At 39.2% G+C, this 25,838-nt stretch overlaps 1 protein-coding gene across 3 annotated transcripts; it reads left to right on the forward strand.

Annotated features, from left to right (window-relative positions):
• Nucleotides 1–578: 578 nt before the first annotated feature.
• On the forward strand, nucleotides 579–18,754 carry LOC103182624 (transmembrane protein 196). 3 transcript variants are annotated; one of them, XM_007899693.2, is made up of 4 exons: nucleotides 579–1,000; nucleotides 3,088–3,144; nucleotides 5,856–6,110; nucleotides 18,070–18,754. In XM_007899693.2, the coding sequence occupies exons 1-4, from the start codon at nucleotides 839–841 to the stop codon at nucleotides 18,130–18,132; spliced, it is 537 nt and encodes a 178-aa protein (XP_007897884.1). In that variant the 5' UTR covers nucleotides 579–838; the 3' UTR covers nucleotides 18,133–18,754. The 3 variants fall into 3 exon arrangements, with proteins under 3 accessions (XP_007897884.1, XP_007897887.1, XP_007897886.1); XM_007899696.2 differs by having other exon boundaries at nucleotides 5,916–6,110; XM_007899695.2 differs by having other exon boundaries at nucleotides 579–982.
• Nucleotides 18,755–25,838: the final 7,084 nt, after the last annotated feature.

Genomic DNA, 25,838 nt, shown 5'->3' on the forward strand with positions numbered 1-25,838 from the left:
CAAACCAACAAGCGAAGCGCTAGCGCCCGGACAACAAGGGGTGGAATCTGAAGGGGTTAAACTCTTGCCAAAGGCCTGACAAGTGCAAGACCCATTAAAATGACTAAGGCAAGAGGTGAAGGTGTCCCAAGCTGGTGAAACGTGCTCGTTTCTCTGAAAAACTCGGCATTTTCATGTGTTGAGTGGAATTCTGCAATCGCTACTTATGGAAAATAGCTGTCGGATCGCGTTATGTGATGGGGATCTCAGTGGACCAACTGTGTGTGTGTATGTGTGTGTGTGTGTGTGTGTGTGGGGGGGGGGGGGGGGGGGAGACACAGGGAGTTACGTGCATTTGGAAACAATGCTTGCAATTGCTGTATTGTGCACTGGATCCATCCCCGGATCGAAAGGTTGAGACTGTATAAGTATATGTGAGGTCACATCCACAGCCAAAGAACAGCGCTCATCCATCCATCCTCCGGGGATCAGGCTCTCCCATCTGCTGTGCCCGGGCAGCAACACACAGTGAACACCCCCCCCCCCCCCCCCCCGGACAGGACAGTCAGGCTCCACACACACACAGAGGCTCTGCAACCCCACTCTGCAATCCGAGGAGATCACCCGATGTTTTGCTCCGTCTGGTTTTTTTTCCCCCCCTTCCCGATCCGGGCGTGGGTTCAATTTGAAGCAGAAAAGTTTCATTGATTTTTTTTTCCCAAACAAAAAAAAGAGCGAAGTGTTTTTTTACCCCCCCCCCTTTCTTTTGACTCTAATCACTAATAATTACAAGAGAGAGAAACACCTCCGGTTGTGGGCAGGCGGCAGTGTATTTCCCGAGAATGCTGGTGGGAACACCATGTGCACCAGCAGTCAGATCATCTCCAGTCTCTTCGTGCTCTCTGCCATGGAAATAGGCTTCGGCATTGCCAGTGTGGCTTTGGGAGCAGTCAATATCGGCTGGAGACAGGCTCTGAAACCTCAGCTCGGAGACTCTTCACCGGTATGGAGCGGTGTTTGTGTACGTTCCGCACTGTTTCTCCTGGATTTCTTGTGAATTTCAGTGAATTAAGTCTTTCTCCCGACCAGTGGGACCTGGATGCACATCCAACACTTAACGCATGTAGCAACTCGGCTGGTTTTGTTTCATCTCTGTCTCTCTCTCTCTGTCTCTCTCTCTCTCTCTCTATATATATCAACGTAAAACAAAAATAATGATTAATTCGGAAAGCGCCGTGTTGCTGGATGCTTACGTGCTGCATCCACTCCTGTGGCTGTTTTGCACGGAGAGAAACGCGCGTTTTTAAGTTGATATTCATGTTAATAACACGCATTGCATTTTTGACGCGGTGGGATCTTGGTTTGGGACTTGTCCTGATGTCTTGTGGAACGAACGAGCTGCCTCCAGACCTGGCTGCGGGCTGGTGCTTCCCGGGCTCAAGGTTATTTGCACCTCCAGCAAATGTTGGGAGTGATTTTAACGCGCTGCGAAAATGCACCGAATGCCATTTTCCAGTCAGAAAGCGTTGCGAACACAATACTGTTGTTAACTTAACCCTAAGTCGCGATACGTGTTGGAAATATCTCGAGTCTTGGCTGCAGGTGCGCTGTACGAATTCGGCGCCTGTCTGAACTTTTACTCCGACGTCTGCAAATTATTTTCCGATCACTGAGAAGGTTTGATTCGTGCGAACGAACACATTGAAACCCAACAACACGTGAGAGACGGATTTAAGCCCTAATGTGCAAAACCGAGTTGCATTTTCGAACTGCACTCTCCACAAAATCAAACACGATGGGAAGCCTGAAACTTGCTCAATTCGAGCAAACCGTGAAGCAGCACCGCCTGGGGAGGGGGTGGGGGGGGGACTGCCCCAGCCGCAGACCGGGCTGCGGGCCGGACGGGCCGGACGGGCCGCCCGGGGCCGCCTCTCGCTTTACTCGGCAGCGCCTTTGGCGGACGGTGTCCCCGATCCCGTCCCTCAGGACTTGTCCTCAGGACTCGTCGGTGTTTACTTTCTTTCCATCCAATTGTCCGCCATCAACGCCGCTTTAAATGCGCCGCACATTTGGTTTACCTGTTAAGGGAAGCACTTGAAATACATGGACCCGACGGCGCGTGGTTGGCTATTCCCTGTGTTGTTGGCTATTCCCTGTTGTTGGCTATTCCCTGTGTTGTTGGCTATTCCCTGTGTTGTTGGCTATTCCCTGTGTTGTTGGCTATTCCCTGTGTTGTTGGCTATTCCCTGTGTTGTTGGCTATTCCCTGTGTTGTTGGCTATTCCCTGTGTTGTTGGCTATTCCCTGTGTTGCACAATAACATATTTATTGTATTCCTTTAGATCTCGCAGAATGCAATTTGGATTTTTTTTCTCTCTAACGACAACGTTTTGCAGCTTTTTTTTCAACGTGAACGGGAGAATCGTTCATGTTTAACCAAATAAACGAAGCATTTGGGTTCTGGGTTCTCCGGGAGGGCTGAAGGATCGCTGGAAGTCTTCAAAATAGCATTGCATTTTGTTGTGGGGGTGTGACATTCTGTTCAGTTATTTTCATGGAGACGGGTTCAGTACATTGAAAGGTTCACACCTTGAAAGACACCTTAATGTTTGTTTTCACTGTGTGGCTGACAAGGATCCCAGTGACTCCCTCTATTTGGAGCAGCCGGTGGGCACCTTACAAAGTACCGTCTTGTTCGCAGTGTTTTCTGAGTATGTTGCGGATGATCAATAATTATATAGTTTGTAAGAGTTTTCTGACAGCTTCAGTATTAGCGACACGGTCTCACTGCAAACAGCAGTTAACATGTTCCCCTGCCCCTGAGATAACAGAATGGCAAATCGAGATCGCGAATAATTATACTTTATTATGTGATAAACTGTGATTTCTTCTGTTGAAACAATGGGTCCTCATTGCTACTAAAACGAAGGCTATAAATACTCCGGATAATAACACTGCACTGCAATTAATTACAAGTAACGTGTCGTAAAGGAACAGTAACAATCACGAGAGACATTGGATTCCAACTTGCCTTTGGACATGAACAAGGTACCGGTTTATTGTCTGACATCTCAGCCCCATCACTGATGCTTTGTTTTCCTTTTTACAGTTCTTAATCTGCGGAATATGTGGAATTGTTTGCGCCAAAAAGAAATCTGGTCTCATAGTGAGTTATTCCATTTTATTCATAATTGCAGCTATAAAGTCTCAGTGTGTGTTGTGTGGTGGGTGGGGGGGGAGATAATTTTAAATTAAAAAATGACTATTAATTTCACTTTTCGTATGAATTATAGAGTCTGGATTTTCTAATTAAGGATGGAGCTCATGTGTTTTGACATCTGACATCTGCCCACCTTCCCTAAGTTTAATGAAGGTGAACAGAAGACAGACCACGATGATAAAGGACTGTTTTTCCCTGGGTCAATGGGAACTGAACACTCATGTTTTATTGAAGCTGCGGATCAGTGCTGTCTGCAACCAAAACAGAACTGTTTTGCACCTTGATATATAATATTTTTTGAGATATTGCTAAATATTATGCAGCACAATTCAGTTTATAGAAATCTGAAAGTATTTGGATATTCATCATTGCCGTCTCAGGCAATCATTAGTAGATTATATAGTATACAGTAATTCGATTGGGTTATTAACAGAACCCCACATTTCTGTTATGAAATGCAAATAATTTATCGAAGCACCTCCTATTTGAACGAATGGCTTATTGCTTTAATATCAATGTTTTGACACTATTTTAGATTAATGTTATAAAGCCAGCATTATGTTCACGTATTTTGCACAATACTTGATGAAAGGGTAGTAGGTGCATTTTATTTGCATTTTGCAATTTATTTATTTTTGGTCAGTCGGGTGTCTGACACATGTGGAAACCCATCACCATGCTTAAGCATATCCAAACCAAGCTGAGAATTCCATGCGTTCCAGCTACACATGCAATTCCAGAGATATGTTGTTGGAATGGAATGCGCACTCTCTCCCTGGAGGGACACACATTTTAAATTCTTTAGACTAAATCAATGAGAGCTAATGTGAAGTTTATTGAGCTGTTGTTTGATTACATGCTGTATTTAATTCGGTTTCTGAGTAAACTTGAATCTCTCGTAAAATAATTTTATTGAAAAATAATACAATACAATAATTAAAAGGTTTAGTGGCATACTGAATTTTAAAATCAATATGTTTATTAATATTGTGAATCAGTGTATTCATGACCATACAATATAAGTTACATTGTTCCTGTAAAAAGGAGACAGTAAATTCCATGTATGATATTTGTTCTGTATTATAGTAATGTAGTGATAGTTTCTTATACATAGGCCTTTGTATTTAATGTTTCTTTTTATAAAATACAGGACATCCCTGTTGCATTACGGTCATTTGGGTCCAATAACGCAGAGGCCATATTATGAAGTACAAAAAAATGCCATCTTCCAGGTCATCAGGTCATTAGCGACATTGCTCTACCCATAGACATCACCTCTCACACACTTGCCATGTGCACTATGAGCAAAAAACTTTCTTGACATCACTTTCTTTGTAAAGTGATATCAGTGATGCTTCTTGCACATAGCGTACATGCACAGAGCACGTTATTAGTGGGTCCTTTGCATAGTACCCACGTGCCTCACCCCTCAGGCTGCTGAAACCCTCATATGTGCCTTCATTACATCCAGGCTCGACTATGCCAACGCCTGCTTGTCGGCCTTCCCAAATCTTCCTTCCACAAGCTGCAGATCATCCAGATCTCTGCAGCTCATGACCATTCCCGCTCCATGCTCCGTGACCCCATCACATCCACCCTTGCCCGGCTCCACTGGCTCCCCATCCCCAGAGGATAGGATTCAAAATTCTCATCTTCACCTTCAAGGCCCTCCATGGTCTTGACCCTCCTTTACCTCTCTGACCTGCTAACTCCTTATCAACTTGTCCGCTCCCTCTGCTCAGCAAGCTCAGGCCTGTTCCTTGTCCCCCACCCGGCCTGCCCCACCATTAGCAGTTGAGCCTTCAGCCTCTGTGACCCCACCTTCTGGAACTCCATTCTCTTCGCCTCGCTCCCTCCCTTGCCTCCTTCAAGGCACACCTCAAGATCCTCCTCTTCAGCCACCCTACTATCATCTCTGCCCTCCACCCTCCTTGATCCAATCCCCTCTCCCTTTCCCCCCACTTGGGACATCCTCCCGACGTGAAAGGCACTTTACAAATGCAATTTTGTGTTGTATTATGCAGGGTTCAAGAAGTGATGTCAGCAATGCTTCATGCACATAGAATGTATACAGGCAAATTACAGGCAAATTACAGGAAATGACATCAACGGTGACCTGACAACTTTGAAGTTAGCCATTTTATGGTGCAGGAAGCCATCTATTTAGCACTGGGCGCTGTATGTACCACACATGCGGTATAGTGTGGGTCCACGGTCCACATTATAGCGCGGTTGCCTTGTATATTGATAGACTTCATTATTACTAATTATGACAATTTAAAATAATATAGTTTAATGAAGTAGTTCTTGGAATCTGACCTTTGTCTCATTTGCATACTTCTCCATACATTGGAATGAAGCTTCAGCTTGGGCTATTGGATTTATTATAGTGAGGGAGGGGTCAGCATGTTAAGGGAGGTTCCATCCAGTTGCTACTGTTATTAAAATTCAGTTGTGAAATCCGGAATTATTGTGGTTGTGATTGCTCAACACAGAATGAGTCATTATAATCATGCTTCATTCATTAACTTGTTGCAAGTAGTCTTTTTTTTAATTATAACACTGTACATTTTAATCTATTTTTAAGACCTTGTGACTATTTTAATTCCATTTTTCAGTTTGGGAGACTGATTGTAATCCTTCCTGTCTTCTGCCAGATGATATTATTTTCAGCCTGTTGTATCTGTGGATTGATCGGAGGAATATTAAATTTTCAGTTTCTGCGAGCACTAGGCAAAGGGACAGCTTTCGTTTACCCCATACATGTAGCCTCCATGTCAATGGCGTGCCTGGGTATCGCGGGGTGCACTCTCTCTGCCTGGCTCACCTGTCGGCTGGCCAGCAACGAACAGCAGAGGATGTTCCTGGAAAGAGAACACTCACTGCATCACTCCCACGAAATGACAGACAAAGTAGGTACTTTTTTTTACAACTGCCACTATCTAATGAACATAGCATTTTTTAAAAAAATTCTTCCATATATTGACCTTAGTATAGCACCATTTTTTAAATAAAAATGCTTTAATAATTAAAATTGCAGTGTGAGGTTAAAGGTAAAACAGGTGTCCAATTACCACTTAAATGTTGAGTCTGTGGCAATTTTAATTGACTGGTTTTATAGGCCTCTTTGATATTTGTTAAAATGCACTCTATTTTGCTAGGATCAGGGGAATAATTTGCCTTTGTTCTGTGATTCCAACAATAGGATGTAGGGGATCACAGTTAGGAAGAAATTCCCTGAATCCAACTGCATTCTAGTGCATGCTTTAGAATGTACTGTATATTGGGGTTGACAATAAACTATGTGACATTACAGAAAATCAGCAGTGTTATAGGAAACAAATGATATGGAACTAAATAGTTGAATTTTAGATAAACAGATTTAGTTTCTCAGTTGTCCTTTTTGTTAGCTAGCTTCCTTCTCCCTCAGTGCATTGATTTCCCCAATGAGAAGGCCATTGGCAGGATTTACTAACACATCTGAGCTAACCTTCTTTCTTTAATAGATGGGGAGAGTGTTAAAATTTCCTTTTTTGGTAAGTGTGCCAATCTTTTGCTGTGAGCATATATGATGGAAAAGCTTGTGGATAAGAACACAACACCTAAAGTTGAAAGTGTGGCTGGGTGAGAATAATCCCCATGGACTCTTTCAGAAGTAGTCCAGGTTGAGTTGCCCTCTGATTGTTCCCTTTTTCCTTGTGCAGAATCACCATGCTCTGCTCAGTGCTACCTAGTGACAGCCAGGTGAGATTGGTAATTCACTGTGTGAGGAATCGCAGGTGAGAAGCTTAATCCCACCACTGCATGTCACAGTTCATTGCTTGATCCCCTAAAGCAGTCATTGTATCATCATAAAACTGTTCAAATAAGTTATAATTAGTCTATCTGTTGCAGCTACTGATCTTAAAACAAACTGTCTAAATTATATCAACAATATTCTTAAAAGTTTTAAGATTAATTTCCTTTCACCTAATTCCTTTAAAAACAAAAACTATCCATTTACCATTATTTTTCAATCTTCATTTTGCTTAGGAGAGAGCATCTTTATAAGCGTTTGCTAAAACCATACTTATAAAAGCACAATGCAATGGTTTAAACCTCACTAGTCACCACTGCACCACATTTGCATAATGTTGTTGCTATGAAGATAATACTTGGTTCTTCTTTCCTTTAAAATAAGGTTTGTGAAACAGATTTTTTGAAAGCAATGCCCTTTTACAGAACTGAAAACAGTAACATATATGTGGACATAAAAAGCCCATTTCCTGTTTGACTTTTCTCAATGGACTACTTGTGGCATCACCAAAGTGATGTAAACACATTCTAGTTTTGAGGCCTACGGGGCATGGTAAAAATATGAAAATTCACTAAGTTTAATAATCAGACAAAACTATACTCAACATTCGAACACAGGAATGTACGTAGGACAAAAAATCTGTAATTTGTGGAGCAGTTTCCTGACAACTGTTAGTTGTTTGTAAAAATGTAGAATTTTACTGAGATCAATAAATGTTTTTTACTATGCCACTGAAGAATAATAGTCAACCTCAATATTATTGATGTGTATATTTCAAAAAAATATTGAAATACATGATTCAGAAATATTGAAATACATATTTTCTGAAATATTGAAAATAAAACATAATGACTGAAATGATTTTAATATGACGTTGTACAGTGATATGATTTGGCTTTCTTTTAAAATAGATATCTCATGGATTCTTAAAGAGACTGCAATCTATTGTTTAGTTCTGGTTAAGGCATCTAAACACAATGATTATATTCTGAAAAGGGGCCTCAAACTAATTCAAACTAAAAGTAAATATTAATCATTAAACAGGGAATCCACTATAAGTTTAGAAAATGAAACCATTTAAAAATGTTGGCTGTTCGGTGGACACTGGCCTGCTTCAGGTCCCCGTACTTCCCGCCCCACCATTGGCGGTCGGGCATTCAGCATCTCTGCCCCCACACTGTGGAACTTTATCTCGCAATCCCTCCACTTCACCCCCTCTCTTGCCTCCTTCAAGTCCAGTCTGAAGACCTTCCTCTTCGATCGTGCCTTTGGCCACGCCCCCACCCCCACCCCATCCCCTTGCCCTCCTTCCCTTCTGACCCCAACTCCCAGCTTGGGTCGAAAACTTCCTGATTGTCGAGCAGCCTGGGACATCTCTCCGACGTGAAGGGTGCTATACAAGTTTAGTTTGTTGTTAATATTGTTTTACTTGTTGCAGATTATGGTATGAATAGATTAGCAATTATTAAAGAGTTCAAGGAATTTCAACCATTAAAAAGGATTAGTTTGGAGAAGTTGTATCTGATAATATGAAGGAGCTGAATGGACATACATTTTTTTCAGGTAGTAGGACTGCTGAAGCATGTTGACCTTAATGAATATGATTGCCAATATTACTGTAAACTCCCTCACTGCACAATAATTAAATTCAGCCACTTACACCAATGATGTGTTCAGCATTCTGTGCATAAAAGAGTAATTATTGTAGAAAAATCCCAAGTGATACAGGCAGACAGGGAAAAATGAAATCAATATTAGCAATAAAGAATAATTAATTAATTTCACGAGTACAATTTCTTGAGTATAAATATATGATAACCTTTGTATTCCTAGTTCCTAAAGTGCTAATCATTTTATTTAAAAAAACATAATTGGGCATTTATTTCTAATCTCAGACTCTTAAATGAGTATTAATTTCTGTTGCTGCTCCACTGAGCGTGGCACTTTTAGCACAGATTGAGGTGTAATTTCAACAGGTGAGATATTTCCCAGTCATCTTATTACCAGCACCACAGATATGCAGGGTGAACATCAAATTAAGAAATTAGATTAAAAAAATAAAAAATAGCACTTTGGAAGAAACTGGAATTGAAATTGGTTGAGAAGCAACTAAGAAAGAAGTAAATGCCATAACTAGCTGACTCTTTTTACCATTGCTTTGCTTTTAAAGAATAAGAATTTATTGATTTTGACAAACATTGTTAAACTAAGTGAAACTAGAACAACAAAGATAAGAGACTAGTGTTTTTTGTTTGATAGCGATAGATAAATTGGAAATGTTCTTATATGGATGGAGAAATTTACTAATTTGACAAGACCTAGGAATAATGAGCAAATGAGGGAGTGCTTTGCATTTATAGTGGAATCCGCTTTAGCTGGACAGCAGTTAACCCCAGACACTGGGTAAATTGGATAAACCTGCTCCGATTCATTTGTATTCTTACCTGTTTTAAATATGCCTGTTAATTCAGATGAAAATCCAGTTAATCCGGGCAAAATGTCACGCTGGTCATCGCTGAATATACTCACTCGGGCCTTCAGTGTGTCCAGCACCTCCATTCAGCCACGAGTGACTCCATGATGGAGATGGGAGGAGTCAAATTGTGATTAACAACAGACTTGAGCCATTCTCAAGCAACTGGAGTTGGGCTGTCAATCAGTAAGGGGGCAGAGGAACTGGGAATAAACAAGGGAGGGAATAGAAGGAGTCAAATCATGATTGATTGACAGCAAACTCCATCCATTCACAAGTGGCTTTGGGGCAGCAGTCCCTGCATCTGGTGAACGGGGAGGGCACCAATTAGCAGCAGCTCTGAGATGATTGACACCTCCCGCAGTCGCCATTAATTGATCCCCTCCCATCCAATGGGAATGGCAATAGGAGGAAAGAGACGCACAGCAGAGGAGATGCGTTACTCTTATCTTCCCACTCAGCACAGCAGAGGAGATGCTCTGCTGAGTGGGAAGATAAGATTAAAGTAAGAACTTCGGTTACCGGACGGCGGATAAATCGAACAAAACTCCCTGCCCTGATCCGTCCGGCTAAAGTGGATTCCATTGCATTTCGTATCTCTGATCGTTGAAAGTTCCTCTTGATCCAAGTTCTATTCTTTCAGAAAAGTTTGAGTTTTTTTTAAATTGCATGGTTGTACCCAAACATAATAAATTAGACATGCAAAACTTTGGCTCCCATACAACTACAAAAAACAACAAATTCCATTTATATATTCACATTGGGAGGATGTCTCAAGGTGCTGAAACTACGTACATAAGTGTAACGTTCAGTAATTTGGTTTGCGGATTCTTAAGAATGGTGATGGGTTTCTGTGTGTCACATACTTGGCTGACCAAAATAAATCAACACTTTGCCTTCCTGGAAAACAACATTTTACAGATGCAAAAGACTTTCATTGAAGGCAAATGTTTAAAAAAAACAAGAGTGCGTAACTGTAAGAGTGTGTAAAGCAGTTTTTTTATTTTCAGGAATAAAAGTTTGGGTCTAGGCTTTTTACATAGCAGAATTTTCAGTCATCACAACACATTAATCACAAGGAATAACTTGTGTTGTTTCAAGGCCAATGAACTCTGAATTTATTCTGTACTTAAAACCTGTTGATGTGTGAACCACAACAAAAATCTTGAATCACATAAAATATTATTGTAGTGAAAACATGATTAACAGCATCCAATAAAATATGTGAGATATCTGAGCAAATTAGAACAACAACAACAACAAGATTCCATTTATAAAGCGCCCTTCACGTCAGGAGGACGTCCCAAGGCGCTGCACAGTTGGGTCATGACCCGAGCAGGGGGGGAATGGTCAGGGTGAGGGGAGGGGAGGGAGCGAGGAGGGGGAAATGGTCAGGGGGAGGGGAGGGGAGGGAGCGAGGAGGGGGGAAATGGTCAGGGTGAGGGGAGGGATGGGAGGGAGCGAGAAGGGGGAAGAGAGTCGAGAGGGGAGCTGAAGGCTCGGTCAAAGAGAAGAAAGAAAATAGTCAAAGAAAATAGTTAACAGAAAGATTGAAAAGTATAAAACCTAACAGTTAAACCAAGCATAGTAAAATAAGTGAAAGGCATCAATATTCAACATTTCTTTTAAACCTACTGATCTTTACAGTAGATCTTTATTACTTTCCGTATATCTCTTGAAGATTTGCTTCACTGGAATGATAAAGGACTAGAATATATGCCTATGGCCACCTTCTCGTCCCTCCTTTCCCTTTCCCTGTGTCTAACCTTATTGTTGTCAAGATCTCTGAGGTGTTCCCCTATCTAAAGGGTGCTAGATCAATGCAAGTTGTTACTTTTGTGTAGTAGAATACGTGTGATCAATAGGACGGCAACAAAACCATACAAAAACATTGTGCTGTTGATTAACCTGTTTAATTTGGCTTTTAAATACTGCATCAAGGACCATACAATTCAACTAAAGAGACAGTGCACTTCCTAGTTCCTGATCCAGAGCTAGCATTTGATTTCAGTCCAGTCAGAAGCTTTGAAATCTGTTCTGATGTGGTAATAAAGGATTCTGCAATCCCTAAAGTGTACTCCAAAATATGAGATTGAACTAAATTGGGATTTGGCTCTAAAACAGGGAAGTAAAATTGTTTTTGACAAGGCTGGAGACAGGGTTAGAATTGAATGTACAATAGAATTGTATTTCGAAAGGGTCTGAGCAACACAGTAAGTGAGAGTCGGAATGTAAGTTTCCATTCTATTATACTGAGAGCAAGAACGTTACTTCATGCAAACAGACTTTTAGTAATTTCTCAATATGAAAGGGAGCAATTTAGACGACAATCAAGCTGATTCCAATGTTACCAGCATACCATCATGTTGACACAAACTCTAATCTATTTTTTATGGATTAATCTACTTGTCCAGAGGGTATATTCATAATGGATGTAGGTGTTCTCCAGGGAGCCACTACACTATGACTGTTTTTGAAATGACTACAGAGTTTACAGTTTATATATTAAGGTATGGCAATGCAATTTTGCCTCAATTTACCTAATAGAGTGCCCTCTATAAAAGGATAAGATCCATAGTTTTAAATGTATAAAGAAACATTAAAGAAGGATTCATAAACAGTATTTTTATTTTGTACCCCTTGAATATCTGAATGATTGTGTAGCACAAGTTGATGTAAATATTGCATCTATATCAGTACTTCTGGCGCAAATGGCAATTATTATTCCTGTGATAGGAAGTTCCAATATGATTCTGGACAAATGTTCAAACTACGTTTTGGTGTGGGTGGGGGGGGTGGCGGGGGGGAGTTGGTGTAAGTGTCTATAGTTAACCCTACAAATCTATTGTATCCCATGATGCATAACAAAAGACAGGCTGGCCAAATGCAGCAAAATCAAGCCTTTAATTGGAACCAAGTATTGTATATTTATGCAAATAAAGGAATCTGTTATTACACAGCCTTGTATAGCATAGCCTCACTTATGCGAAGGGCCTTATGTAAATATAAGTTGTTGTTGTAGTCTGTTGATGTCAATTATGTCAAATATAAAATAACAGTTCCCTTATGACTAGTTAATCATTGAATAGATGAGCCATAAATACTGAGCGGGTTGCAGATTTGATCAACATTTTATGCTGAGTTAGTTGATCCTGGCAAGGTTAGCCCTCGGGCTCCCAAATTAGCCTCATTAACCTCGGTTAGACATAGAAAAATCAGGCTGAGTTCCCATGTCTAATGACTATCCAGCAACTCTTGGAGGAAGTGAGGATGTCAGGTGAGACAGGACAGTCTAAGGGCAGGATTGTGGAAAGACAGGATCAGGCTCAGCTTTGATACCATCCATGCTGGAATAGCCTGCAAACATTTACTATCAAGCCTCATGCATAAATAATAGCTACCTGTGTGAGAAGAGCAACTAGAACCCATTGAACCATACTCTAGTAGAAAGAAAAATATGTCAAACACTTTCAGTGGGGAAGAAAATTCATGAATAAATTAGCCAATAAACGAAAATTACAGTGAAGGTTGCAACCTCATTACTTCCATCCTTGTCAAGCTGTGCTCCCTCAGTTCCCCAGTGCATCAATTTTGAAATGCTTTACCTGACATATAAATCCCTTCAAGACTTGCCCCACTTTACCTCTGCATCTCCTCTAGCTCTGACGTCTGTACCCTCTGTTGCTCTGCCTTTGTCCTTCTGCTTATTGGTCCTTCTATCCCATCATCAGCCTTCATCCACTGAGCCCTCAGACTCTTTTCCAAAATTCTTTTACTTTGCATTACCTCTACCTGCTTTCAAAACACTATTTTTTTTAAAAAAACTCTTTGGTGAAAATTTCCACCCAGGTCTAAATTTATTCTGTTAATATAACATAATAATAATCCTTAAATTTGATATAACGCCTTTCACATTGGTAGGATGTCTCAAAGTATTTTAATTTAAAGTGTAATGACCGAAACATTTCAGAGTGTGCAGAATTTAGCAAATTGCTGAATTCAATTTAAGCTTTGAAGCCATTTTCTGTAGTTCTTAAAAAAAAGTTCTGGTTTCAAAATTAAGAACTGTATTTAAGAATTTGACAACTGCTGGATGCACTGAAATGCTATGTTAATATAGTAAATCTAGACCAGGGTAGAATTTCTTTTCTGTTGTTCCTTTGGTCAATTTTCTTAAGCTCCCAATCAGTTCGTCCCTGCTCAGTGATTCCCATGTCCCCTTGTAAAGCGCTTTAAATGTTCACTATACATGAAAGACAATGTATAAGTGAAAGTTGTTTTAAATTAGATAATATCCTTTTGCTGGAGAAAATAATGGATCTTGACAAATGTACTTGGGAAAATTAATGTGATCATTATAGCAATTTTGAAGCAAGTCTTAAGCATAATGTCCCTCATTGAGGCAGCCCTGAGCTATGTTCCAAAGGATAATGTTCTGTTATATAACGTAAGAGGAGCAAGCAAGAGGAGCTGGTTGAGATGTTCTTGTCTTATTTCTTTGCTTAATAAGGACTGGCATTGTGGGGTGGGGGAGGGAGACCTTCAAGAAAATCCTGCTTCCTGAGGGAGTTTGATACCAGGAAGAGGTTGAGTGTTGAGGCCCTTTTTCCTCAGAGTAATCCTATTGGTGAATCGCTTTCTGGGGGTAATAATCTCTTTTTAAAAAAAATTGGCCACTCAATCTACGACTTTTTGACTTTACAGGATATTCTGTGAAGAGCTTTGAGACATCTCAATGGAATCTCAATATAAGGAACTATATCAAATACACGATTTATTATTATAAGAGATTAAAAGAAAAATGCCAAATTCTCAAAATATGGAACAAAACCAGAAAATGTTGGAAATAAACAACAATTCAATCAGTATCAAAGCAAGATAGGTTAATGTTTCCTCTGTGAGCTTTTTAGAATTGCTTAGATTTCTGAGTATGTTTGTTGTTTCGATATAGCAGACTGGTGAGTAACTCCTTGCAATCAATGCTCTAAACTGACACAATAATAACTGAGGATTTTACTTTTTGGGCTGTGTAGCATCTGCCTCAGGGCACAAGGAGGAACTCGTAAAATTCGTTATTCATAAACGAGGGTGTGCTATACTAAATGTTACTTTTTAACATTTAAAAATAAAGATCTTCATTAATAAATTTTGATAAATGCAAAATATCATATACCATTTATTAAATGTTTTTATGCAGTATTTATAAGAAGGGCAGTAAGGAATGCTTGTTCAAGCAGGGTCTCATCTTAATGGATCTTTCCAGGACAGTGCAATATACGAAAACAGATATAGAAATGTCTTGCTACAAATTAAACTATGATACATTCAATCTCGTGATATTTAAAGAATTTTCCCACAGCCAAGCCATTATTGTTTTCTGATGTGCAATTAGAAACTAATGAAATCTATGAGTTTTTGAAAATCCTTACCAATTTTTCTTCTCCAGTTTTCATCCTCCTCTCCTGAAGGTGTTTGACTCATTTTTCCTTTATGCTGGGAGCAATGCACCGTCCATTATAACATCAAAATGTCTATTCTTACAATCCAATATACATTTATGTAACAATTTTCAAATCAGGCACACACTTATAAGTGTCTATCAGTGCTGGATGGGCATCAGTGAAAGGTGTGGGAACCAATGGGAGTAGGGAGAAGAAAGAAAGGAGTCCTGTAGCTTAGTGGCAAGAGCACTCGCCTCACAAGCTAGAGTTCTGGGGGTATTAATAACAAAAAAAATTGGCCACTCAAACCATGACTGTTTGTGAGTCACTTCTGTGCGCAATTGTCTTCCGCTTTTTGCGCACAAAATATACAGTCAATTCACTTTACAGCATATTCTGTGTTGCGCGTTTGAGACATCTCGAAAACATGATAAGGCATCATATCAAATGCAAGGATTATTATTATTATATTAATAGAAAGTGCAGTCAAAGAGTTATATTTTGAGATGTGCCATGAACAAGAGGAAGATGGGAGGAAATTAGTTGAAAGACGGCTGAAAACCTGCCCTCTGATGGATGGATTATGGCATGGAGCAGGTAGCATTGTGACTAGATCAGTGGGATGTTCTTATCCTGTGAGCTGACAGTGAGTGTTAGCAGGCTATTCATCAGGAGAGGACATCTCAAACAAGCCCAATCCCCATCCCTCCTAACCTCCACACTACATTCTCATGAATTAAATCTGAGGAGAGAAAATCCATCTGGATCCAGACTTCAACATTTCTGAGCATGATAAAATGTATGAAATTTGAACCTTCAGAAAAGCAACTGGGAAAACACTGCATTGAAGAATTGTCCAAAATTTGAATAGTCTAAAATGCTAAGAAAAAAGTCTAAGTCTATATCTGGGTGGAATTTCTCCCCTATATCTAGAACCCTGAGTACTGTTTTTCCTTTCTAATACAATTGCTGCATGTAGATTTGCTGCCATATTTGCTCCCAAGAAACACAATCACTATATTAGTAAATCCTGTGAGGCACTTTGTGACTAACTGTAGCACCCAAAATGTTGTGTCAGCTAACTAAGCACAGAGAAGAAGCAGGATTCAAACTTGGATCCTTCTTGTCTGTATAAATTTTTTCTGCCTTCACCAATTATGCCATTTATGGAGTGAAGCCTATGTTTTAAACATTTTTCAGATTGTCATCTGCTAAAAAAGTGCCCCAATTTAAACAGCAGAATCTCTTTCAGTAAGTCAGGGGTTAAGTAATTATATTGCTGGTCTTTGCTGTTGGCAATTGAAATTTTCTCTCTCACAAAGCCAGCATCTTTTGGGAATGAGTCGATGTCAGCACATTGAGCAATCTAGCACACTGGTAAGACTGATTGCAAAATAATAATTGGAGTTGGAAAAAAGTTAACAGGGAGCTTTGCGTATCTCCTACCATTGCATCAGGAAACGTTGCAACAATTATATGCTGTTGTAGTTTATACCCATAATGGGTGGAAATGGGTTTGAATATGGGATATTGAACAGAATTTTGCCTGGTGAGGTGAATTTAAGTGGGACCCACTGAATGCTCACAATTTCATATTAAATGGCAAACTAAAGATATCAATTCAACTTATTTTAAAATCTTGTCTTATGCAACCATAATCATAGTATTGTATAGTATAAACTGAAAATCTTTTGCCTCTCTTCTTGGTACAGGCTTTATAGAATTTTATTTATTTAACAGTCGTGGATTGAGTGAGCAAATTTAAAGTTAAAGAAAACCTCAGGGTATTAGTTAACTAGGTTGTGTACCATGCCCCAACAGTGAGAGAGTAATACTAATAATTTAAAATAATAATAATAAATCTTATATTTGGTATAATAATAATAATAATAATCCTTGCATTTGATATAGCGCTTTTCACGTCTTCTAGACGTCCCAAAGCGCTTCACAGAATATACTCTAAAGTGAATTGATTGCATATTTGTGGGCAAATATGGCAGCCAATTTGCACATTGGAAAGTCCCACAAACAGCTGTGTAGTAAATGACCAATTATTTTGAGATTGTTGGATAGGACATCGGGAGAAACTCCCTTATTTTTCCAAATAGTGATAAGGGATCTTTAACATCCATCTAATTGGGCAGATAGGCCTTGGTTTAACGTTTCATATGAAGGACTGCACCTCCAACAATGCAGCACACCCCCAGTACTGCAATGGAGTGTCATCTTTAGACTAGTTGAGTTCCATCTCCTGACATGGGGCTTGAACTCACAACCTCTGACGTGAGAGTAATGAATGAATAGGATGCTGGTCCACATTGCCCAATCAATTGAGTTTCTATTCCTAGAAGTCATACTCAAATTGCACAGTGGTCTGGTCAGGTTGCATCTGGAATACCAAGGTCATCGTAACATCCGGGCGGTGGGTCCAGGCTGGGATCTGGAAACAGTGCAGAAAAGAGCAACTTGTCTCATCACAGTATTAGAGTGAGTTATCATGAGGAATTACAATAGGGCTCTTCACCCTCAAAACAAGGCCTCTCAGTGGGGACTGTGTAGCACTATTTAAGTTGCTTCTTTGAATAGAAAAACAGTACTTTCAGGGGTGCTAAAGCAACAAAATAAGGATCAGGTTTGTGAAGGGTAGTATTAGGACAGATTACAAGGAAAGAGGTTGAAGCAAGGACATTGGACATAATTTAAGGAACTGGTCGATTTTGTAATGAGAGACGTTATAATTAGTAATCTAGAAGATTGAAATCAAATGAACCAAAGATCCAAACTCTCTTGTGATTTTACAAAATTTAATTTTGTTTTATAAAATGAGTCGATTCTGTAATGGAAGATGGTAGAATTAGCAATCTAGAAGATTGAGATCAAATTAACTTGTTTTTGAGCATCTCTTGTGATTTTATGAAATGCTGTGGTTCTTTACTCAGATTAATAATATTGTTTGGATGACAGTATAACTCCATCAGAGGTGATGTTGAAATAACAGAAAATAGAAAGGTTGTGGAAATTACAATGTTAAAATAACTAAGCACAAAATGATATATCTTTATATTTTCTCCAAACCCCACAATACAATTTATGTTTTTTAAATATACTCTATATAATATATATAATAATATATATACCACATATATTATTTTTATCTACAGGACATCTCAGATAACACGGGCAATGGAATACCACAAATTATGCAAAATGGAAGACCATCATGATAAACAAAATACTATAGAAAGAAACTTTTACAGCAATTCATCTCTGCATGAAGAATGTGAGTTTTAATAATATATCCTGTAAGCATAAAACAGAATTCTGCAGTTGAGATTGTTTTCTGTCTGGCTAATGGAACACTGATAAGTCCTTGTTGCAGGATCCTGCAGAATGCTAGTGGCTTTCTCAGAAGATACCACCCTGAATAATAGAGTTGAAGTTTCAAGATTACTTTTATATCAGGTTCAAAACAGCTGTGTTTTGTTGGATGTTGAAAAATATATTTTCTAAGAAAGCAAGGACTGAAAATGTAAAAAATGTATTTAGACATACTTCATCACTCACACTTTTTAAGCAGCATGCACAACCCAGTCATTCTTTGCTTTCGAGTAAAGTCCTCGACAGATCATTGATTTTCTAAGGCCATTTTTGTGGAATGCAAACAATACTACTTTATCTATGCTGAATGCACTAAACCATGTACAACATGAGTAAATAGACAATATAGCAACTATTTGTTGTTATTTAATTCTATATTTAAGATATTATGAAACACTATTTTTCTATAAATGTTATTATATGTCTTCAAAACAAATGACATGGTAAATAAACATTATACCATCAAAACACGGTGGAGTTTATGATTTTTTAAAACATTTTGCAAACTCAATGTCATGTTGCCCTGATTAATTAATGTGAGAGCATCGTGCTTGAGATGCAAGGTATTTTGTATGCAACAAATTGAAAACAGAAAACCTTGAGTTTCTTAATGTAAAAGCAACAATTGTAGTACAGGATAGAGTACAACTCAAGTTACAATAGAAAAACAACATTCATTTTTGATTGTGTTTTCCTTGCAGAACATAGAAAAAAATATATTTACACAGATTTACATAGAATGTTAAGCAAGGAAATGACCCAACTAGTTCATATTGTGTCCACATTAATCTCCACCCACACCTTATTTCCTCCCCCACCCTTCTATTTCCTTCTTCCTCATGTGAAAATCCAGTTTCCTATTAGTCATAGGAGGAGGCCATTCAGCCCACCAAGCCTGTTCCACCAGTTTATTAGATCTTGACAGATCTTTTAATCCCAAAGTCCCACCCTTAAACCATACTCTTTAATAGCTTTACTACTCTTTGGAGAGGACAAGTTTGCAGGGCTATGGGGAGAGAGCAGGGGAGTGGGATTGAATTGGATAGCTCTTTTCAAAGAGCCGGCACAGACATGATGGGCCGAACGGCCTCCTTCTGTGCTGTATAATTCTATGATTCTATGATACTCAAGTATCTGTGTCCTCTCTCCTTAAATATCCCTATTGATTCCTCTTCTACAGATTTCTGGGGCAGAACATTCTACATCTTCACAACATTCTGTGTGAAGAAATTCTTCCTGACCTCAGGTCTGACTCGCTTAGTTCTGATTTGAAGGTTAGGTCCCCTTGTCCCGTAGCATAGCGGTTAGTACGCTCTCCTAGCAAGCGAGATTACCCAGGTTCAATTTCCGGGCAGGGCAAAACCTTAGGCAAGTGTCCTCACTCCAAGTGCCTCTGTTTTCCTAGCAGTAGGAACCCGGTTATTAGGCAATTGGCGGATTGCTTTCCGGGGTTAATGGTCTGTGTCAGCCTGCCACAGGGATAGCATTCTCACCTCTGAGTCAGAAGATTGTGGATTCAAGCCCCATGTCGGGACTTGGAATCCCATACTCTAAGCTGACACTTCAATGCAGTTGCTGGAGGTGCGTTGCATTGTCGGAGATGCCATCCTTCTCCCAAGGTCCCATCTGCCTGTTCAGGTGGATGTTAATGCATCATTCAAAAAGAGAAGCGATATTCTCCCAGTGTCCTGGCCAGCAATCCCCCAAATAAAATTCAGCACTCACTCCATAGCTGTTTGTGGGATACTGCTGTGCGCAACTGACTGCTGAGTTTCGCCCACAAAATACAGTCAATCCACTTTACAGTGTATCCTGTGAAGTGCTTTGAAATTACTCCACTACGTGATAAGTGCAATATCATATGCAAGGATTATTATCATTATTTTCACAAATTCCTTTACTGGAGCGAAGAGTCAGCTACTATCCAACCTGTGAATTCCTTTCATTGCTCTAAATACCTCAATAAAATCACCTCTTAACCTTGTCTGCTCTAAAGAATACAAACCCAGTCTACCCAACCTCTCATCATAGCAAAGGACTTCAGGCCAGGTTACTATCGAACCATCATTGTCTAGTCCTAATTGCCTTTTCAATCCTAAAAATAGATTTCTCCATATCCAGCCATTCGTGTTCTGATAAAGGGTCACATGTAAAATGTTAACTACTGTTCTCAAGATACTAATCTAGCTGTTATGTATTTTCAGGATTTAATATTTCCAGTATAGCCATTTTCCCCTTATGTATAGATTCTTTAATCATTGTTGATGAACAGTAATGAAGCTATTAATGTGCTCGAAGATATGTTGAGGATAAGGTTCATTTTTTAGATAAAGCAGAATGAGCCTTGCTCAGCAGTTGTCTGTGCTGTACCTGAACAGAGTTCTTGATTTTGACACTCAGGAAAAAGGTATATTTCCCTTTGATGATGAGCACAGGCATCTGAATATGGGGGAAATGCAGTATTTGATATTTATTACATGGACCAAAATGAGGTCAGAAGTAATAAGTATCACTGACCTTGTGACTAACCAATAACTATTGATTATTAATAATTTGTCCAATGTGATAATCATCAACTGCTGCAATTCTCCCCTATACATAGATAGGATGGAGATTTCAGAAGGTATGTCAGCCAGATTCTTATGATTCACTAAAATCTGCAATCCTCAGCAGAAATACAGTACACAGAGAAAACAGAATATGATTTTGTAGCAGATATTTTCTGTTGATTTTGTGGCAGACATTTTCTTGAAAAAGGGCAGTACAATATAAAAATTGTGATGTAAATTAAACTGATGATCAGAAAGCAGATGCATTTGAACTTTCACGGTTCTCAATCATGCTACTTATTTTAGAGAGTGACAATCAAAAAGGATAATAATAATAATCCTTGCATTTGGTATAGAGCCTTATCACATCTTTGAGATGTCTCAAAGCACTTCACAGAATATACTGTGTATTTTGTGGGTGAAACGCAGCAGCCAGTTGCGCACAGTGGTGTCCCACAAACAGTTGTGGATTGATTGACCAAATTATTATTTGTTTTTTGGTGATGCCATTCAACTTCCACATGAAAGAATTATTACCCCGGAAAAGCGATCTGCCAATTGACTAACGACCGGGTTCCTACTTACTGCTAGGTAAACAGAGGCATATGTGTGGAGTAAGGAAACTTGCTAACGTTTCCCCCTGCCTGGGAATTGAACCCAGATTCTCTCACTTGCAAAGCGAGTGCTCTAACCACTAAGCTACAGGACTCCAGGAGCATCATGACACTTCCATTAGGATGAGCTAATTGTTGAACAGTTAGTGAAAGCTAGTGCTAAAGACATATTTTGCACAAAGCAAAATCACTGTTGTAAATTAAATATTACTTTATTTTCATTCACAATTTATATACATAATATTGCTTAAGTAAATCTTGATGTCTCTTTTGTGTTTAAGAACATGTAATTATTACACATTTTATTTTGCATCCATGTGTTTTCAACAGGAATAAATTGCATTTTCTCCTTCCTTAAAAAATGGAACCCTAAAGCATGAATTACAATGTCTTCAAAACAGATTCTGACAAGTCTCAGTTCAGAGCAGATACAGAGTAATCAATGGTTGGAACAGGGAATCAGGAAGGGTTATAGAGGCCAGGACATAGACTCATTTGAGAAACAGTATCGCACTGTGATGGGAACATGTTGGAGTGTGTATTCTGGAAGGATCAGATAAAATGGGCCCAAGGACCTTCTTCTTCCACTATTTTCTTACGATAAGAGCATCTGCAATCTTTTTAAACATTTAGCTCAGCATATTTAATAACTATATATCATATGTCAAATTGCCTGCCTTGTCGTTACAAGTGAGAATATCATGTAAAGTATCAATGTAATAAAAATAAAAACATAAACTAATGTCTGTTTTTTGATTATTGTGCTAAATCATAATGCTTACATTTTTTTGGGGGGGCATCAAACAAACTGAGAGTTATAATAATAATAATCCTTGCATTTGGTATAGCTCTTTTCACGTCGAGAGGACGTCCCAAAGCGCTTCACAGAACACACTGTAAAGTGAATTGACTGTATATTTGTGGGCGAACGCGGCAGCCAATTGCACACAGCAATGTCCCACAAACAGTCGTAGATTGAAAATTACCAATTTATTATTGTTTGTTTTGGAGGGATTATTATTAGGTGTGTGGAGTAAGGAAACTTGCCCAAGGTTTCACCCTGACCTGCCTGGAATTGAACTCAGGTCTCTCACTTGCAAAGCGAGTGCTCTAACCACTGAGTTACAGGACTCCAATACATGCATCCCACCTATACATGGAAATTCCAGATATTTATTGGATTGGAATGACCACTTTTTCACTCAAGGGATGCATCCTACTTACCTAATTGCAGAGAGTATTAGGCACAGGTTGGCAAGAACCAAGGCTTGGGGACTGCAGAGTGTGTTGGGGTAAATCTGGAGCCTAATCAGCTAAAATCATATAGCTTAGCATTGAAAGCACTGTCTGGCAAGCTTTCCCCTCTGTTTGTCCAGTCAGGATCACTCTATTCCAATTACAGTTTTGGCTTCAGGGTTAAAAGGAGCTGAGTGGAAAGAATTCTTGTTCCCATTGATTCTTCCCATTCCTCATCGCATTGACTGAGGAGGATTCTGCAGATTCACAGCTAATCATATATGAACAGATGGCAGTTTTATGTATTAAAATGCCTATATTTTTAAAATGATGCTTCAATTTCAAGTCCAATAATTAACATTCTACTCAAAGAAAGCCGGGATAAAAGATGGGGCATTTTATGGTGGTGGAACATACCAGGCTGGGAGGGAAAATCAATATGGAGAACATTGCCTAAAACTCCAATGCAATACTGGAGGAGCATTACATTGTCAGAGGTACTCTCCTTTTAATGTGACATTAATCCAAAGTCCTGTTTGCTGGTTCAGATGGATGTTAAAGATCCCATGGTACTATTTGAAACAGCAAGGGAGTTTCTCCCTGTGTCCTGATCACCAATACCCAGATGAATTAATTGTTTTTACAGTGTCCTTCAGACAGGATAACTTCCAGTTTGTCCTACAAATACACTTTACAGCATTTATTAGTAAAGTGCTGGAGACATTTTTGATATTGCAGAAACAATATCAAATACAACAATTATTAGTATTTTTATTATTTTTGACATGCTTTGATTTACTATTGCAGACAAAATAATATCAGTTCCAGGAATAGAGCAGGAAAATGAATTTATGCTTCACCACGCTTCATCACATTGGTTGCAGCTGATTCTGCAGGTTCACAGCTAACCATATATGAACAGAAGGCTGTTTTATGTATAAAAATGACAATATTTTTAAAAATTAACCTTTTAAAATTCACGAGTAGACCTTTCAAGATATAACCTTTCTACTGGGTGACCAAAAAGTTGTGATACCATCACAATGTTTAAGAAGTCTTAAAGAAATGATGATATAATTTTTTAGATGATTGGGTAGCTGAAAAATAAGACTTTTTGGTCACCCTGTATTTCAGCCATCTTTCTTCACAGTCCCTTCAGCTCCCTCCTCCCGCTGAGCTACCCAGTCAGCAATGTCAAAAACTTTGAATGTCTCCCGCACTATATATATGTAAATTGGACTGTGGGACTGTAGGGTGGGTGTTCTGGAGGGGCCAAGATCAGATGGGCCGAAAGCCTTCTTCATTCAGACTAATCTTGTGATCTTGTCTCAACATAGTTGGTTCATGTCCCAACATGGTGCATGAACCCACAACCTTCTGACTCATCAGTGAGTGTGTTCCTTACCGAACCAGACTGACACCTAAAATTGAACAGCATAACACATCCTCAGTTATCAATGCAGCTTCATCAGCAGAACTTTAATTCATAGAATTGTAAATTAATTGAAGATAATTGAATTAAGTAATCTTATGGTAAAATCAATACAACAACCAATATCAGTAAATCACTTTGAGATGTACAGATGCTATAAGCACTTTCTAGCAACTCCTTGCTTGTCGGCCTTCCCAACTCCTCCCTCCATAGGCTGCAGATTATCCAGAACTTTGCAGGCCATATCCTCTCCCGCACCAGCCTCTGTGACCCTATCACCCTCATCCTCACCCAACTCCACTGGCTTCCCATCACAGAGGATACAGTTCAAGATCCTTCAAAGCCTCCATTGTATTTGCTCCCCTCTACCTCTGCGACCTCCTAACAACCTACCATTCTGCCCGCGCCGTCCGTTCAGCGGGCTCTGGCCTGCTTCACGTTCCCCTCCTCGCCTGCCCCACCATTGATGGGTGGGCCTTCTGCCACTCTGCCCCCACCCTCTGAAACTCCATCCCACAGTACCTCGGCTTCGAGCCCCCTCCCTTGCCACATTCAGGACCCATCTCAAGACCTTCCTCTTCAATCGTGCTATCAAATCACCCTGCTTCCTTCACTGCCCTCCACCCTCCCCACTCCCCAAACCTGACCCCCAGCTCAGGTCCGAAACTCTGACTGTCCAGCGACTTGGGACATTCTCCCGACGTGAAAGGCCATACAAATGTAATTTTGTTTTTGTTGCTGTTTATCAAATGCAAGGATTTGTTTTTTTAAATCTTTGTTTTCATGCAATATACAGCAGAGCATTGTTTACATGTCATTTTAAATCACACACTGTCATATACAGATTAAAATGTCTTATTCTTAAGTTTATTTTACCAGAACAACCATTAAGGCTCAACCCCAATTCACTATATCTGAATTCACTGAGCACAATTAATTGAAAAGTAATTTATTATACACCATAGTGCAGCTATACTATTATTACATTGTGAGGGAACAAATTAAGACAGGAAGTTTCTTCGAGTTTACCTAAATTGTAGATCTTTGCGACAAAAGTTGGGACATCAAATTAAATGCAATTAATAAAGATGAGTTGCTTCCTATTTTTTTCATCTCTTAGGTGTTAGTAGTAGAACGCAACCAAAATGACTTGTCGAATGGCAGTTAGTGAGAGTGAAAGCCTCTTTCGGAATACTAATCCGCTAACTGATTTTGCACACATCGATCAGTGTCACTGCTAATGTAAAACCAGTTGAATTTATCTATCGGGTGCTGACAAACAGTTATCATCCTGGGGCCAAGTAAACTAAGAGAATGAACGGTTAGTAAGAATGGACCCAGCCCATGAATTTTTTTTAAAAAAACATTCAAAAAGATTATTCAGCATTATTAAAGATATTTATACAATAATACAATACAGTGGCAGAGAAAAAGTACACCACAGTGCATGGGATACTCTTGGGAGATGTTTGAATACTGTAAGGGTATCATCAACTCAGAGAAAATATAGATTCCAGGGAGGAGCTGAATTACTCCCTACAAATTTGCCAATAAATTTGCAAACACCGCACCTGGAGGGAAAAACATTCTGTTTGTTATGGTTGGAATATTGGAATGAATCTGACAATGTTACATATTGATACAAATTTGACAATCATTATTTATATTTCTGTATTCAGAGTTTTTTTTTAATCTATTGTGTTATTAATAACTGGTACATG

The sequence above is a fragment of the Callorhinchus milii genome, unplaced genomic scaffold, assembly GCF_018977255.1.
Source record: "Callorhinchus milii isolate IMCB2004 unplaced genomic scaffold, IMCB_Cmil_1.0 Scaffold35, whole genome shotgun sequence".
Taxonomy (NCBI): Eukaryota; Metazoa; Chordata; class Chondrichthyes; order Chimaeriformes; family Callorhinchidae; genus Callorhinchus; species Callorhinchus milii.